Here is a 17118-nt window from a genome sequence, read left to right on the forward strand (position 1 = left end):
TACAACGCCGCTATCTATAGTTTAATGGTGTCTGCAACTCTCTGATTGCTTTTGTTTTGTTGAACATAGTAAGTGATGTGTGGGTTAGATATAGGCACGTTGCATTGTCTTTTAAGGGAACATTTTTTTACTAAAATTAGAGTTTTGGAAGTCTGCATGGAGTTATTATATATCATTTAGAGTTTGCGTTTTCTCAAAGATTTCGTATCTCGACAGGTTCTATTGCGAATTTTAAAAGAATCGCTCTCAAATGTAGGCAACGACGCCTTTATATGTAAATACAGCGAATACAAAAACATTGCCTACATTTAGGTGCCAAACTTTTCTATTGAATACTAAAAAACCCATAACTACTTTGGCAGGGATTATGAAACTTTTTGTATAAGTATTTCCATTCTGGAGTTCCTTAAATATTTTATATCATAAAAATATGAGAAAGGGATTTTAATGATATAAAAAAAAACTTGTTTAAAAGGGCTGCTTTGAAGCTTCATAGAATACATAAAAAAAAAATTTTTTGCGAGATCCTTCCATTTCTACACACTCTATGTTTAACCCACCAAAAAGTCACCCATTCAAAGCAAATTTTCTTTCGCATAGCCATTTTACGCATTTATATATGCCAGAAAACCAACGCACCACTGCCATCTTTCAAGCCTTTCGCAGACTCACTCGCGTCGTTATGCCTTTACGGCTGCTAAAATACACCTCAGCGCCAGTCGATCGCCCTCCACAGCATTGTCAAAAGATTTTCACATAATTTCTGCAAACTTTCGCATCTTCAAGACACTATCGCACGGATGTCAAACCATCAAATCTACATAGAATGCCACTTGAGCTTGGAGCATGCCACTCATTTTGTGTGTAGTCGATGATTAGGGAATATGAAAGTATTTTAAAACGCACCAGAACTGCCATTTAAGCCTTTTCGGAAGGATATATATTCTTTCTCCTTTCAATGGCGGCAAACTAAAAGTCATAAGTAATATTGTATTAAAATTTCGTGAAAGAAGCATGTGGAGGCAAAACTATTGCAAGTTGCTAGCGTATTAGAATAGTTAGATATACAAATGTAAGGTACAATATTAGACATAATTTCTTAGGTATCCTGAATGAAAATCAATTTAATTAAGAGTTCTTCTAGAATGCTTGTTCTCTATGTATTATTTAGATTATTTAGAAATGCACCTAAATGTAGGCAATATTTTAACTCACTCTTACTTTGCTTTTATTATACAAAATCTGGCCGACATTTAGGGTGCTATATAAACTGAAGCACAGGGAGACAGTAGTTGAAAACTAAGCAAAAAAGTCTTTTGCTTTAAAACCAAAGGTTTTCTTAATAATTTCTAAAATCAATAGATATAATACCAAATTTATTTGCAGTATATATTTTGTAAGTGTGCTATACTTGGATATTGTTTTCATGGATTCCAGAGGAGATATGTTTTATCTTTTGCTCGTTCACTCATATAAATAACTTTTTCTAGGTGAAATGTATTATATATTCTTATCTATTTTGTAATTGATATTGATACAGAGCTTTCAAATAAAAATCTATTATTTCTTTTCAAAACAAAAACACTCTAATTATTAAGAAAATTCACTTGTTTTTTTAATGTGAAGAACAATCGATACAGTTAAGTTCTGAATATGACATTCAAATGGCCTCCGCGTCTTTTTTGTGGGAACATATTCGATGAACTCAATTTTCCAGTACAAAAAGTAGTCTAATGGTGTTAAATCACAACTTTAGGGAGGCCATTCAATGTCAAAATTTTCTGAAATAATCGAATCCATAAACTTTTCTCGCAATAATTCGGTTGATGCACGTGCTGTGTGGCACGTAGCTCCATATTTTTGGAACCAGATGTTGTTTAGATAATCTCCATCCAATTGCGGTGATAAAAATTTGGTTACAATCGATCTATGCCGCTCTCATTTCGAAAGAAGTACGGACGGGTCGAATGATCGACTAAAAACCACACCAAACTCTCAATTATGGTGAATGTAATGGTTGTTCTTGAATAATTTGTGCACTCACTTTCCACCAGAATCGACAGTTTTGTTTATTTACCGCACCACACAGATGAAAGTGAGCCTCATCGGAAAAGATGATTTTCTTAAAGGAATCTTTATCATTTTCAAGTTGTTCCAAGGCAAAGTCAGCAAATGCACTACGTTTACGATGGTCCAATGGCTTCAGTTCTTGAATGAGAACAATTTTAGACTAATATAAGCTAAAATCTTTTTTCAAAATCCGCCAGGTTGTGGTTTGAGATGGTCCCAATTCTTGAGAACATCTTCGAATCGACAAATTGCGGTCTTCAGCAACGCTTGTCTAAACGGCAGCAATATTTTCATTATTTCGAGCGGTTCTTTATCCCATTGACACTTGAGTATTATGTAAAGAATCGCGAGCACAGGTGGACGATTATTACGACCAGAAAAAGGCAAGACGCACAAAAAGTTGTAATTGGAGAACGATAGTAGTATTTTGATAATAAAATTGAATAATTTGTAAACATTGTTGCATATATCTGTCCATGATAAAATTGTAAACACTATTGGATACAATGAAAAAAATTATAATACATATCAGAACATGTTAAAAATGGTCGAAATGACATTAAGAAATCATAACATCCCTATTGGCAAACCCGGTATTTCCCTCGAACAATCTCAATTTTTTCCAGCTTTAACCGATAACGTCGGTGCTTCTATGTCATAAATTTTATGGAGACTTGCTGCTTTGGTGGAGTTTGAATTGACTGGGAAGAAAATCGATGCAGCTTAAGAACGTATGTACTGAGTTAAAAGTTCCATTTGTTAAAAATTTCATTTCGTGCTGGGTCTGTAGGCTACAGTTTTTACAAATGATGGAAATAAATAATTTATAGAACTGCTTGTTACATATTTAAAAGGTGGGGTAGCACTGTGAACTGCAGACGTTATTGAATTCATTGAATTTCGTTTCTTTTTGTCATTATAATGGATTAGAAACTCTTAAGTACCAATTTCCTTCCCATCCTGGTTGAGCTGATTGGCCTTAAAGGAATTTCGCTTGTAAAAAGTTTCGAAAATTTTCGTATATAAGCTTAAGATTTCTCGGACCCTATTCCTTGCTGCTGTCTTCTTTTGTAACTGTTATTATACTTTGTAAGGGGTATATTAAGCATGCCGCGAAGTTTTTAACACTTCGCAAAAACCGTCGGAGACCCTATGAAATATATACTTAATTGTTCAGATCGGATCACTATAGCATATAGCTGCCATGCAAACTGAACGGGCGGAATCAAGCGCTTGTATGGAAAACTTTTTCATTTCAGGAGATATCTTCGGCCTGAGTTCTTACCTTAGACAATTGTCAAATCTTCGAAGAATTTGTTCAGATCGAGTCTGCCATACAAACTGAGCCATCAAAGTTCTTGTATGGAATCTTTTCTACTAGTGAAGGCTATTATACCTAGCTTCGGTGCAATCGAAGATAACGGTGTTATTTATTTTGCTAGACTTTTCAGCCACTACTTCGGCGCGATAAAACAAATTGCCGTCTGTCAGCGTAATAGTCGCGGATATGCACTCAAGCGCAATTACCAAGGTCGCATTTGTAAGCGTCAAGTGCAGCAACAACAACATTGCAGCTCGCGGTGGATGCGCACACATATGAAGCCATCAAAACGAAGTTGCATAAAAATAAAACTAATTTTTCGAAATTGAAAAACCGACAGCATTTTGTTATTTTGCACACAGCTGTAGAAATGCACGCACGAAATACAGCAAAACAAATCTTGAAGTCTGCTCGTCATTCCAATGCAAAGTGTTGATTTTGTTTTTGCACATTGCACGAGCGTGTTGCTGTAGGTGCCGCTGCTCGCATACATATTCAGAGAGACTGTTGCCGCAGCCTTTGTTTTGCGCTACTTTGCTTCCCGTCTTACCGCGCGCATTTCGCTTGGCAGCCTTTCTCGACAGCAGCAAAGCAAAGCAGATGAAAAATGTGGGTTGACGCTGCCGTGGACGCTGATAGATGTGCGGGCCGTCACTGCCAAGCAAGCGGTTAGGCGTCGCAGTGTACAAAAAGAACAAGAAGAATGAAGCGCTAGTAAGCGATATCGAGACGGCAGACGGTGAATTGCCCCGCAGGCTAACTCGGTTTGGCTGACTGATTCTGCCTTGAATGCTACAACTGCTGCCTGCTGGTAAAGTTGCACTTGTTGTTGTTGTTGTTATTTTTGTTGTTGATGTGACTGTCAAAAGCTTTGCCGTCAAGATGGTTGTCATTTCTCAATGCAACACTTTGCGTGCGAGACGCCCCTCCGTGCGTGTCTGCGTGCGCGCAGCGCCGACGAGCGCGGCGTTTGGCTTGTTTATGCCACACATGATTGCATTGTTGTTGTTTTTGTTTTTATTTTTAGCCTCTCTTGCCATTTATTGCCCTCATTGCCATGTTGAAGTAAATTGAAAGCGATTTTTTGCGACTTCTTTTGCCAACAAGCGAGGAAACAGAAAACATTTACAACGTTTCTGGTGCGTGTACAAGCGGTGAGGGCAGAGCGGTTGGTGTGTGTTTGAAAAATGTTGTTGCTATCTTGCTTGCATGTGGGTGACAGCACTCATAAGTGCGCGAAAATCATATCCAATTTTTGTTTTGCTTTTCTCATTTACTTTTTCCTTACATCCGTTTGTGCAGCCACCGACGATTCACGCCCCTTCTTGAGTTGTCCTTCTTACGTTGTTCAATTTTTCTTATTTCCATTTGCCTGATTCCATCATCTTCGCACGTTGTGCTTACACCGCTTTGTGCGTTGGTGCGAAATCTAATTTTTATGTTGGAAATGATGCGTCGCATATGGTTGTATATATATGCATATGTATATACATACATACTCACTCACTCATGTATAAATGTGCGCTGTCTCCTTTTGTATTGTCTGCAAATACGTAGCATACCCACAGGCGACTTGCCGTCTGACTGGATAAAAGTCTCTTGATGCTGCCATAATCTAAGGCAATTTAGTTGATTTGATTTGTGCTCGAGGATAATGTGGCCAACACTAATGCGCACACTACTACAAACAACCACACACACACATACAAGCACCTACGTCTGCCTCACAGGCACCTTAAAGTATGCTTGCTTGATGACGTATGTTGCCGCTTAGAATAATATCCCTCTGGTACAATTTGCGTGGGGCACATTTGTGTGGCAAGGGCGGTGCTTTGCTAAGCGTATGCTCGCGATTTGTGTTAGATTGCACAATTTTCTGTAGTAAAGCATATTATGGACATTTTTTTTTAAACGAAAATGAGTGAAAAATATTCTTGGCAGCAATAAGAGTTAAAATTAAGCATTAAGGAGTTAAGGGAAAAAAGTTTACCAGAGGTTTTGGTTTTTCCATGTAACTAATGCCTTGAAATCATTGAGCGCAATGCCAAAGACTTTGAATAATTGTATTTTTATCGGAAACAAAAATATTTGAGCAACAAAAAGGCATTCAAGAAGGATCCTGTCTAAGTCAGCTGTCCCTTCACCGCAGTTTGCAACTATAATAGCCAACAAGTAAAGAAAACCTTATTGGAAAACCGTTTTGTTGTTTCAGCGGAGTTTTTAATCTCCTCTCATAGAATGACGCCACTTTTCAAGAAAGATAGCGAGAAAGAGGCGATTGCCGGGGAAGAGATACAAGACAAGTCAACATCTTGCCACCGTATTCCAGGTTGGCACTCTATTTGGTAATTTTTTTTTCATCGAAATACATATATTGTAACATATACAATTTCTCATGGAAAGATATACGGAACAAGAACAACATTTATAGATTTTAATTTTTTTAACTTTTATCAAATACATCGTATCCGATTAGCTCACTTTTTATGAGTCGGTAATAATCGTCCAAACTGTCCTCACTATTCGTCAAGTTGTTGAAAATTCCGAGCATACACTTTCTTTACATAATATTTAAGTGCCAATGAGATAGAAATCCGCTCGCAGTAATGAAAATATTGCTGCCGTTCAGGCTGGTTGTTTGATGACAGACCAGGAAAGTCATTGATCGAATAAACCAAACTCTCTTCAAGCTTTTAGAAGTCAATATTAAAAGTGCTATTCTTGACATACGACTAGATTTAGTGGAAAAGAACTTTGGGGTTCATACAATCCCTGCAAAGAAGTTGTAAATTTGCATTGATTTTTTTGTTTATTTTTTTTTTTATAACTCATATGACTCTAAGAGAACCCTGTATATATTAAGTTGAATTCGGTTGTGTACTACGGACAAACATTTTCAGAGTTTTCTGAAGAAAGTCATACTTTCGGTGAGCCGATCGAATTGGCTGAGATCGATTTTACCCTCAACAGAGTTGTGATAATCTCAAAATGCTTCGTCGATCCATGACATCACAATGGACCAGCGTCTACTGTTCAAATGAAATTTCAGTAATCTCTGTCCTGGAAACAGTCACGAAACCTCAGCTAATATATTACTTCAAGATCTCTAACCAACTTTTCACATTTTGGCTTGCATATTTTGAAGCTAGTTAGCCAAAATTCAAAAATTAAACATCTCTCTCTATCTTTCACATATTCACTATATTGATTTTACCCCTGAAATGACTTATAAACAATTGTACTTATGGAAGAAAAATATTTTTGGACGTCAATTTGAAAACATTAAACAGAAATGATTCGCACAAGATCATGTGAAATAGAGCGGATGCAAAACAAGGAAGCTTTCTACTCACTTCTTCTTTATTAGCGTAGACACCGCTTACGTGGTTATAGCCGAAAAAAGGCAACAGTCTCTTATGATTAGAGCCGTGTTTAGAAGTTCACGCAAATGAGGAAAGTTTTCCGAGCGCCATTCACTTGGGAGTGGCCAGAAACGATTCTTTTACATATGGTTCAAGCAGATCACGACAACCGGTCTTGAACTAAGTATCCTCTGGACAGCCAAAAAACATCCGTTTGAAGACGAGAAACTGAGAAGGCAAGTGTCGTGCATTGGAATTGGGACCCGCCACGTTAAAAAACACCGCCATAAAAATAAACAAAACAGTCTATACTCACACGATCTCGAAAAGACATGCTGCATGATTGTCACAGATCACAACTTACTTACATCACATGCAAGCTGTATAACAATGTCACATGTAGAAAGTACAGGGAAGTAGGCACTAAAGAGGAGACAGACACTGGAACAAATCCTCTGCTTATATCTGAACTTATCTAGAACTCAGCTTAGATATCTAGAAGCTTCGCAGTTCAAGGGACTTGATGAAGTATCAGTAGTAGATGTCAAGTTTCTATTAAACTTCACAAAAAGCGTTGACGTTCTACACGACGTAAACTTCAGCCACACATTACAAAGGACCCGTAGGTGTATGTTCGGCGTGTCAGCCAACCAGTTTAACATAACTTAACCAAATTTGCTCTGCAATCAAAAATCCATGCCTTCTCTTAGTACATACTGCATCAACATTGTCTCAAAACTTATTCAATAGTTCTTGTTTGCCTTCAATACTCTCCATCTACACATGTGTTTATGTATCAACATAGATATATATACGTATTTATGTACATTACCAAGGTAACAAAATGAAAATGTCATGGTATCCTGCCACCTATTTGCTTTGGGGAAATCAACAAATTCCAGCCTAACAACACACCAGTTGAAGACAGCAAAGCGATAAATACGAGTAACTTAGACAACGAAGCACAGCTAGTAACAGTAGGGTTCACAATACATTTTGTAGTGCCGAAAACTTGTCAGCTTAAAACGCAAATATTTTACAACAAAAGTCTCTTGGAATAAGAAATTTAAATAAATCACAAAATGGGCAAGAAAAGCAAAGCGAATAAATTGGCGAAAATGTCGGAGGAGGAGCGAGCGCGTTATATGCAAATGCGCGCCGATATCGAGGAGGAGGCGCGACGCCGCAAAGTGCAGCTCATATCGCTCTTCATGAAAGTAAGTGCCAAAAAATTTTTAAAACCGAAACCGAACTTGCAATTGACCCCTTATTTAATGCTTTCTTTTTGTTATTTACGCTTTAGAATAAGCTGAAGAAGGAGGAGGCCTTCAGTCGGCTGAATATGGCCAAAATCAATCAGGAATGGCGTTCCATCTTGCGTCAGGTGAAAGTGCAGGAGCTGCGCAAAGACATGGTGGAGTTGCAGAAATTCTTTCAAGAGCGTCTCGATCGTAAAGATGCCATTATCAAGCGTTTACTCAACGATATCGATATAGCGGAGGATATGTACTCGACGCTGCAGCAGTCACATATGGAGATTATTAATAAGATGATTGGTAAAATGCACAGATATACTATATATAAGAATATTCATATACTGTACGAAAATGTTCTAATTTCTTACATACCCAAATCTTTATAACTTTACCTTTACCGGCATTCGATCTCTTCATAAATCAAGCTTATAATTGAAATTATTTCCAACCACGCTTAATAGGCATCCAACAACAACGTATGCAGTTCTTCAAAGATACTTATGAGCAAAATAAAACGGCTGTTCTTGAAGAATATAGTCACGATTTCTCCGAGTTTCAAGAGAAACGTCTAAAAGCCTTGGACCAATTGGAATGCGTTAAATATCAACTGGAAGATGAAAGTGAAAAACGTGCAATGGAAAGAGAAGAGCGACATTTGCAGCAATTAGACGACATGAAGAGTGAGGTAAGTAAATTATATTATTCGTGGAACTCATCTCGGTCTCTTAATCGAAGTATTTACCATCTTTCATTAAGATGCTTGCTTTGACCAACATGCCTACTCCGAACGAGCTTTTCTCATGGCTTACTTCAATTACTTACTTTTCGGAGAAATAATGTTCATGTGGTGTTCAAGAGCTATGAAGTAATTAGGCAGTTCCGCCAACAATTAGGGAAAAACCTTTTAAGCAGAAACTCTCATTTTAAACTTTACAAATCTGGCAAAATGAGAGCAATGCGAAGACAAGTGATATCGAGCATCTTTTGTTTTTCATGAGTTTGAAAGTGTACATACATGCATACACATAATATTTATTTCGAACTTTTTAAAGAAAGCTTTTATTAATTTTTTCAGAGCTTTCATAATTTCGGTCAAATAACTTATTAATTAGTTTATTATACCCAAGTTCTAAGCTTTTGGGAATAAAGTTTCTCTCCCTCCACAAAGCCAAGTATTTATCATCTGTAACTCTGATGCTTGTTTTGACCAACACGCCTGCACCGAGCTTTCGAACTTTTCTCATGACTTACTTCCATTGAGTGCCTTTTTAGAGAAATAATACTCATGCGATGTTCGAGAACTATGAAATAGGTAGGCAGTTTTACGAAAAAGTAGGAAAATGCCTTATGAGCTTAAACCTCCCATTATATACTCCGAATATCTCACAAAATGAAAGCAATGTGAAGACAACTCAATATCACTTCTATTATTTTTACATAAGTGTGAAAATTTATACATTTCTTCATATATGTATGAACGGGTCGTACAAGCTCGAAGCTTTTTGAAGGAAGCTTTGATTAATTTTCTCAGAGCTTTCATAATTTGGTTAAATGACTTTTTAGTTTAATTTAGCCTAGTTCTAAGCTCATGTTAATAATATTTCTCCCCGTCCACAAAGCCAAGTATATATCAACTATAACTTTGAAGCTCATTTAGACCAACATGTCTGTTCTGAGCTTTTGAACTTTTCCCATCGCTTACTCCCATTGAGTGCCTTTTTGGAGAAATATTGTTCATGACTGGTTTGAGAACTATGAAATAATTAGACTGTTCCATGAAAAAGTAAGAAAATGCCTTATAAGCTTAAAGCTCTTATTATAAACTTCGAATATCAAAGCAAATGAGAGCAATAGAAGACTACTCGACGTCACTTCTATTGTTGTATGAGAGTGAATGTTTGGATATAGCTCCTTATATGAATCGGTTGTGCGAACTCGAAGCTTTATATGGTAAAGAAAGATTTCAGATTTTCGGCCGATTTTCAAGAACTTTTTGGCGAAGCATGAAATTTCAGTAGAAAAAAAAATCAATTGACTTTGCTAAGTTCTTTTTATAGCTTTGCTGACCCTAAATCGAGGTTCTTGATTATAACCACATATACAAATCATCTTAATACAATTCAATTGAAAACCACATTGAACTCCTGCCAATCGTCACAATTCACTTTAGCATATTCGGTCATGCAATTGATGAGATCACGGGAGTAGTGGCATTTGTCACGTCTGCGCTGTGACTCCAAATATTGGAAGCAATCCTGTATGGTGTCGGTGTAGAAGTTACGCAGCTCACGATCACGTAGATCACGTGTTAGACCATACTGCACCTTATAACGATCCGGATAGTCGTCAGAGTTGAGCTGTTGAGAGGGAAAAAATCACATAAATTGAAATCTCTGCCTTTCTGACACAACTTCTTGCCCCACCTACCATATTCAACTCGTCGAAGAAGCAATGCACGACGCAAGCAACATCGGCTGTATCATTTTTTCCATTTCTGTTGTTGCCATTGTTATTATTATTGGAATTATTCTGATTGAAGCCGCGTTGACTGTTGCCATTACCGCCATTGCCACCTGAATTGCGACCACCGCTGCTAGTGCCACCATTACCATTACGATTTCCACCATCACCATTGCCGCCGCCACCACCTCTATTACCATTTCCGTCATTATTATTATCGTAGCGGCCGCCATTATTATTTGAAGAGGCTGAAGAAGCCGATCTATTGTTGTCCGAACGATTAGTTTGCTGCCGATCACGATTGCGTTGTTGCAGCACATTACGATCGCGATCATGATTACCATTATTGTTGTTATAGTTGTTGTTATTGTAATTGTTGTTATTTGGATTATTAGCATTTCCATAATATTGATCAGCATTGTCGTCATAATCGTAATTGTAATCGTAGCGTGAGTTTCCGCCATGCTGCGGCCCGAAATTCGATTGATGCAACGGTCCGTAGGGATGATTGTGATTGTTGTTGGAACCCATTGATCCTCCACCGATCGGATGTACACTTTCACCGATCTTACGCATGCAATTGCGTGTAATACGTTTTAGCTCCGATTCGGAGGGTCCATCGTCCGTGCGGCACTTCAGCGCGTAGCACATAGAACAGTAAAGAAGAAACAACGTTATCCAGAAAGGAACGAACGATAAGCAAGCAAGCGATCGCTTCGACATGATCGCGCGACATGTTGCCTCAAGTCACACGAAGGCAACTATTTAAAGAACTCTGAGCGCGCATTATATACAATATTCACTGAATTTAAACCTCTTCCTGTCAATCAAACTGGCACGCGATCGCTTCACTGTCGGCGATAAGCGATAACTGCGCAGTATTCCCAATTATATGGCTGTCAGCAACTCATAACTGTCAAACAGAGTTGTTACAATGAAATTATGACAACAAAATATACAAATTTACTAACCATTTACTATCCATTAATCCCCTCTCCCTCCCTTCATCTCTCACTAACTTGCAGATGCAGCTCTACATTGAAAATATCACCAAAAGCGGTGAGGAAAAACTCGAACGTCTGTGGCAGGAATATCAAGATGTGCTCGCTGGTTATATGCGTCACACCGAAAGTTTCTACTCTGAGTATATGGATCTGAAGGAACGTGATCAGGAGAGCGCTAATACGATACGCGATCATTATCATCAAATAGAACGTGCTAGCGATCAGTTAGCTCATCTCAAGCTGGTCTATGCCGACACCTTAGAGAACAATGAAGTTAAGGTGGTGTATTTTGTGAAGCTTAGAGATGATCTGCAGCAACGTTTGTCAGAGTCGAAAGCAAATTTCGAGTCTGAAATGAAAGCCGATGAGGAGCGTTTCAAGTTAATGAGCGTCGTGAGTTATAATGTGTTGAAGGTAAGGAGAAGAAATGTTCTCTCATTAATTGAGTGCTCTAAAATTAAATCTGTCTGATTGTAGCACCTGAAAGGCATCGCAGCTGAGGGTGAAACCCTTCTGCAACTGGCACTCGTTTGCCGCAAAAACGAGACTGAGCGTGAGCAATTGTTGCCTTTGGGCTTGCCACCGCTGCCCAAGCCGATGTTTGAGGAGACGCAAACTCAAGAGGAAGTAGAAGAAATAAAGCGTTCGGAGCAACCTTCTAAATTAGAAGAAGTGAGTCGGGTATAACTGTTCTTTATAAATATTTTTTTTACTTCTCTAAATTGCGATTTAAGGTCCATATTTTTAAAAATTCCTCGAAAATACGGTTTTTTTAACATAATTTTATACCAAAATTGTTCTCTCATAATACTTGGATCAAAATGAAACTTTCTCTTTCTTCCCATTTTTGCAAAAGGTGAAAGCCTGTATATCTTATGTCATTGAATCACTAAAAAGATGAAACGTGACTGGACAGAAACTTCTACTCTTGCAGGTCTAATCCAAAGGGTGTTTGTTTTCTGAGATAACAGTCTAAATTTAAGTTAGTTTTTAAGGTCTTTCGATCCAAAATTTATATGTGCCGGATTCGAAACCTCACATTGCGAGGTCTTAACATTACAATAGATTAAGAAGTCACTTAATAGAGAATCACAAGTCTTCAAGAAATTTCGGATCTAAGAAGATCCTGGATTCCATTCTGAAATGTAAGGTAGATCGCCTCCGCACAATACATCTGGGGTAACTCTAATTGATCTGCGGCCTTCACGGCATGCAATAATCCGTTATAGAACATGACCTCGATTTCGACTCGAACAATGATTTTAGGATACTTTTTTGGATTTGGTTGAACCCTGCGCTGGTCAGTATGTGAGAAAAACACCCTTTAGGAATGAATGACGAGTTAATGCTGAGGATGCCTCTGTCCCATTAAAAGGTCGGAGGGCTGACCATCACTATTGATTCCATGTGATAGCTGTAGGTTTGGAAGATGACGGCTATGAACACATTGCTCCGTGCGTGTCAACCCTCGCACTGACCTCTTAAGGGAGATAACCTTGGAACAATTAAGAGGGGGCAGGGTTCCGGGTGTGTCACTGCCTGCATCTACAGAGTCATCCTCTACAAAATGCACCGAAAAACTTACCTCCGTTCCTACGACTGTCGGACGGACCCGGATTTTTATCCGGCCAAAGATTGTCAACTTGGCGCCATTCCTCAAAATTGCTTTAGGACGAATTTATGCCGTTATAACAACAACAAAAAACTTACCTTAATAGAGGTTCTTTTCTAGCCAACAGCTATCACTATTTGAAAGAACTTTGAAATTGATATTAAATGATATTGAAAGTTAACAAGAGGTTGAAGACCTAACACGCCCTCAAATCAGTTGATTTTGGACTGCCGTCGGGAACTTTTTTCAAATCAAAGTCCACTCAAGTATCAGCCCTTATAGTTATCTTGCAAAGTATATTTAGTCTGTAAACCAGTAGTCTTAGTCAGTAGTCCTTCCCGAAATTGTCGCATTGAACCACAACTCAACTCTTTCCTATATTTTTTCTATCATCCCTTCACACATGTAGTACGCCTTCGCCAATTGGATGTTGATGGAGAACTTCTGGCGTCGTGTCAACAACGCACGCGTCGACGTGGTCTGCATGAAGCAACAGAAGAAAAAACTCGAAACCGAGAATGCACAACTCAAAGCACAACTACAGGAGCTGCTGATCAACTTGAACCTGTGCAACGGTTCCAACCTACATGTCAACGACTATCTCGCCAAGCGACCGAGCAGCATGCGTGTGGATCGTGTGCAACAGCAGCATCTAAACAAAGATCAACGACAAACGAAGTGTCACAGCGCCGCCGAAGCGCGTCGCACATCGACAACAACGCCGAGTGGCGCCAACAACAAAAGCTTTCGGCGTCCCTTCACCGCTTGCATCGAGGCGAACTTCACCAGCACGGTGCGTACGGCGCGTTTGTTGCGCGGTAAACCGAAGCTGGCGAAAATTGAATCGTTCGTGCGGTTTTAATTATTTTATGATTTCTTTTTATTGCCCGCTCGCCTGACATGCCGCCATTAATTATGGCCGAGCAAGTGGATAATTAATTTCGCAGCAGTTAAATAAGTTAACATTTACAAGTAATTTATGGAAAAGTTTAAATTGTCATAAATTATTGTGTGACAGCCGTGTGTAAGCATAAAAAAAACACACACTAGAAATAATAATATTCAATCAGAAAGTTGTTATCCTTTTATATATCCGCTCGATGATATACAGCTGAATGTGAGCTGTCATAAATTTGGTGGCGATGATTTATTGAAATTGCGAAAATTTCGCAGCGAACGTGAGAAATATGTTGTACGCATATATGTGAGTGTGTATATGTGTGTGTGTGCGTGCTTTAGCGGAAGCAAAAACTGTGGAAAACGTGGTATTACCATATTTTTGGTTGATATTTCGCTGTGCCCTTTATTATTGTGAATTAGAATTCGAAAATGTTTTTCATAGTTGTTGCCAGTTTGGAGGGGGAAATGGTGAGGGTGAGTATTCAGTATAAAATGTGCATGAAAGTGTCTGCCTATCTAGCGCTATATGCATACTCATCAGCTATGTATGTATGCCTCGCAAGCCATGACTATACATTGACAGCATTATCCTGTGTCAGACTGCCGAAATGTTGCTTATACGCCGTGTCAAACAATATTTTAAAACAAAAACTGCCGGCAACAAATCAATTTTTGGCGCGGCAACAACAATAAAAATATGTGCGCTGATAGCAGCAACTGGCAAACAGACTTATCTTCGATTTACGTGTAAAATGACATAACTCAAAATACTCCAAATTTCTGCTCAGCACCCAAAAAGCGCAGCATTTGCTTGTTCTATGGTATGCCAAAATATAATAACGGTATTTTTAAAACAACTTAATTTCTTAAATCAAATACTTTCCATCCAGCATAAGTTTTCTCAAATCGCAACTATCAAATGTTGCCTTTTTCTTCACTTTCCACATATCGACTTATGCTACTCTTCAGTTAAACTGGTAGCTATACAGTTACTGCGACACTGTCGACATTGCATATTCATGTCAAATGTAGAAAACCATTTGTCACAAATCAGCAACTCAACAAAAGCACAAAAACAACGCAAACAACCGGTTTTTTGATAACTTCATGCGAAACATGCATAACTCAAAAATAAAAAAATTACAATATTTTGCAAAAAGCATTTGAAAATGTCAGCAAGCAGTGTCATCTAATGGCTTATTTGTAGTTAGGAGTGACGAACCGCCCACAACAACCATAGCAGGTGCGCTTCAACGGGCCCATCAGTTGCTGCCCAACAGGCTAACTACTGTTGATATGTTGTTGTTGCCGCCAATTATATATGTGTTTAGTGCGCTAAAAATATTACGCTAAACAGCTAACTATGTATTTATTTCCATTCACTTATCCACAGATATGTTATTACTTAGTTTAGTAGCGATTTTAACAATTCCACTTCATGATTTATTTTGCTTATCATTTAATAGAATTTCACTCTGTAATTGCACATTTCAAATATTAAACCGCTATACCGGAAATATTTTGGAAATTCGCATTAGCATATATTTGTATTGAAATTATTTTTTTTTAGTTTTTAATCTATATAAATGATGACTAACAGATATCCCGCTTTAATAGTAATGATTTTTAAAAGCTTTGGATTTTGATTAAAATAGTTTATATGACATTAGGGAAGATCTAATTAAGCGTTTCGAATCTATATATATACTAGAAGATCTGGCTACGCGTTGCTGTAGTATACATTTTATACTATTATCCGTATAATAAACTACTGAATACACTGAAAATTTTATTTACGAATAAAGCGAATGCCTTTTTGTCAGGGATTGTACTTGAGGTTTAATTTTGAATATGTTCATACAAATAAATTTCATTGGAAAAAATAACGAATTTAAGGCTGTTTTCTCAATATCTGGTTATCAGCTTTTCTGTCCAGTTATAGAGTTTTCCGCTTAATAGTTTGTACTTAATAAACATCTATAATGTGTATGGTTAATGGTTATTTCCGCTTAATAGGGCGTCCATTGAAGATAGCTTTCACTGTATTCTTTTTTTATGAACTCTTTTAACTAATCTATCTTCTAAGTTGTTTTGAACTGGACACAGTGTGCTAAATTTTACTAAAATCGGTTAAGTAGCTTAGGAGTTCATCGCGGACAAACACCGTGACACGTAATTTTTATATACAAAGATATGTATTTTTACTGCTCAATTTGTATGGAACTTCATACTGAAGTGATACGATCTGAAAACTTTGCTTAGAGATTGTAGCGTTGCCATGAATATATATGTATACGTATGTGTATTTGCCGAATTTCGTGAGGATTCTTGTCAAACAAAAAAGTTTTCCATAGAACAATATTATTTCCATCATTCAATTTGTATGCCCGCTATTATACTCTGTAGTGATTCAATATCGCCGGTTCCGATAAGTGGGTAGCTTCTTGCGGAGCAAAGGACATGTACAAAATTTTACATACATACATACATTACATGATAACTTGAACTGATTTTTAAGGCAATTTGGAAAATAACCTTAGACCACTTCTAAGTGATGAGATCGCAATAATTTTAACACCATTATTATATTTACAAACAGTGTTAATGAAATTGACATTTAACCGAATATTCCGACCACATACGATATTTATATTTCTTATGAATATTTACAAGCGGGGATAGTGCCTGATCGCCATTATGTCAAATTTGATTGTGTCAATTGCCAGTCATCTTCTTCTTCTTCTTTATTGGCGTAACCACGGCCAGGATCTTCTTCACCCGGTCGTTCCAACGGAGTGGAGATATTCCTCTTCCTCTGCATCACCCGACGAGTACTGCTTCGAATAATCTCCGAGTTGGAGTGTTTTCATCCAATCAGACAATATAACCTAACCAGCGTAGACGCTGTCTCTTAATTCGCTGAACTATACTATATGTGCATGACGTCGTATATCTTATACAGCTCATCGTTCCATCATCTGTGGTATTCGCCGTTGTCAATGCACAAAGAATCATAAATATTCCTCAGAACCTTTCTCTCGAAAACTCGTAACGTCGACTCATCAGATCTTGTCATCGTCCATGCCTCTGCACCACATAGAAGGACCTGAATAATGAGTGACTTATAGAGTTT

At 37.9% G+C, this 17118-nt stretch overlaps 2 protein-coding genes across 2 annotated transcripts; one reads left to right on the top strand and one right to left on the bottom strand.

Moving 5' to 3' along the window:
- The first annotated feature begins 7687 nt into the window (after nt 1-7687).
- On the top strand, nt 7688-14120 carry LOC126754747 (dynein regulatory complex subunit 2). Its single transcript, XM_050466827.1, has 6 exons — nt 7688-7970; nt 8057-8309; nt 8471-8694; nt 11495-11887; nt 11951-12145; nt 13495-14120. The coding sequence occupies exons 1-6, from the start codon at nt 7836-7838 to the stop codon at nt 13945-13947; spliced, it is 1653 nt and encodes a 550-aa protein (XP_050322784.1). The 5' UTR covers nt 7688-7835; the 3' UTR covers nt 13948-14120.
- LOC126754751 (odorant-binding protein 59a) lies at nt 10041-11222 on the bottom strand. The gene is made up of 2 exons (XM_050466836.1): nt 10437-11222; nt 10041-10366 (listed from the first exon to the last, which is right to left on the bottom strand). The coding sequence occupies exons 1-2, from the start codon at nt 11190-11192 to the stop codon at nt 10130-10132; spliced, it is 993 nt and encodes a 330-aa protein (XP_050322793.1). The 5' UTR covers nt 11193-11222; the 3' UTR covers nt 10041-10129.
- Nucleotides 14121-17118: the final 2998 nt, after the last annotated feature.

This window comes from Bactrocera neohumeralis, chromosome 4, assembly GCF_024586455.1.
Source record: "Bactrocera neohumeralis isolate Rockhampton chromosome 4, APGP_CSIRO_Bneo_wtdbg2-racon-allhic-juicebox.fasta_v2, whole genome shotgun sequence".
Lineage (NCBI taxonomy): Eukaryota > Metazoa > Arthropoda > Insecta > Diptera > Tephritidae > Bactrocera > Bactrocera neohumeralis.

Bases quoted from the DNA above. Each gene is read 5' to 3' on its own strand.
- LOC126754747 (XM_050466827.1), top strand. From the start codon at position 7,836: ATGGGCAAGAAAAGCAAAGCGAATAAATTGGCGAAAATGTCGGAGGAG. The intron at 7,971-8,056 runs GTAAGTGCCAAA...TTTACGCTTTAG, and splicing joins TCATATCGCTCTTCATGAAA to AATAAGCTGAAGAAGGAGGA. The intron at 12,146-13,494 runs GTGAGTCGGGTA...TCACACATGTAG, and splicing joins AACCTTCTAAATTAGAAGAA to TACGCCTTCGCCAATTGGAT.
- LOC126754751 (XM_050466836.1), bottom strand. From the start codon at position 11,192: ATGTCGAAGCGATCGCTTGCTTGCTTATCGTTCGTTCCTTTCTGGATA. The intron at 10,367-10,436 runs GTAGGTGGGGCA...CCCTCTCAACAG, and splicing joins TCTTCGACGAGTTGAATATG to CTCAACTCTGACGACTATCC.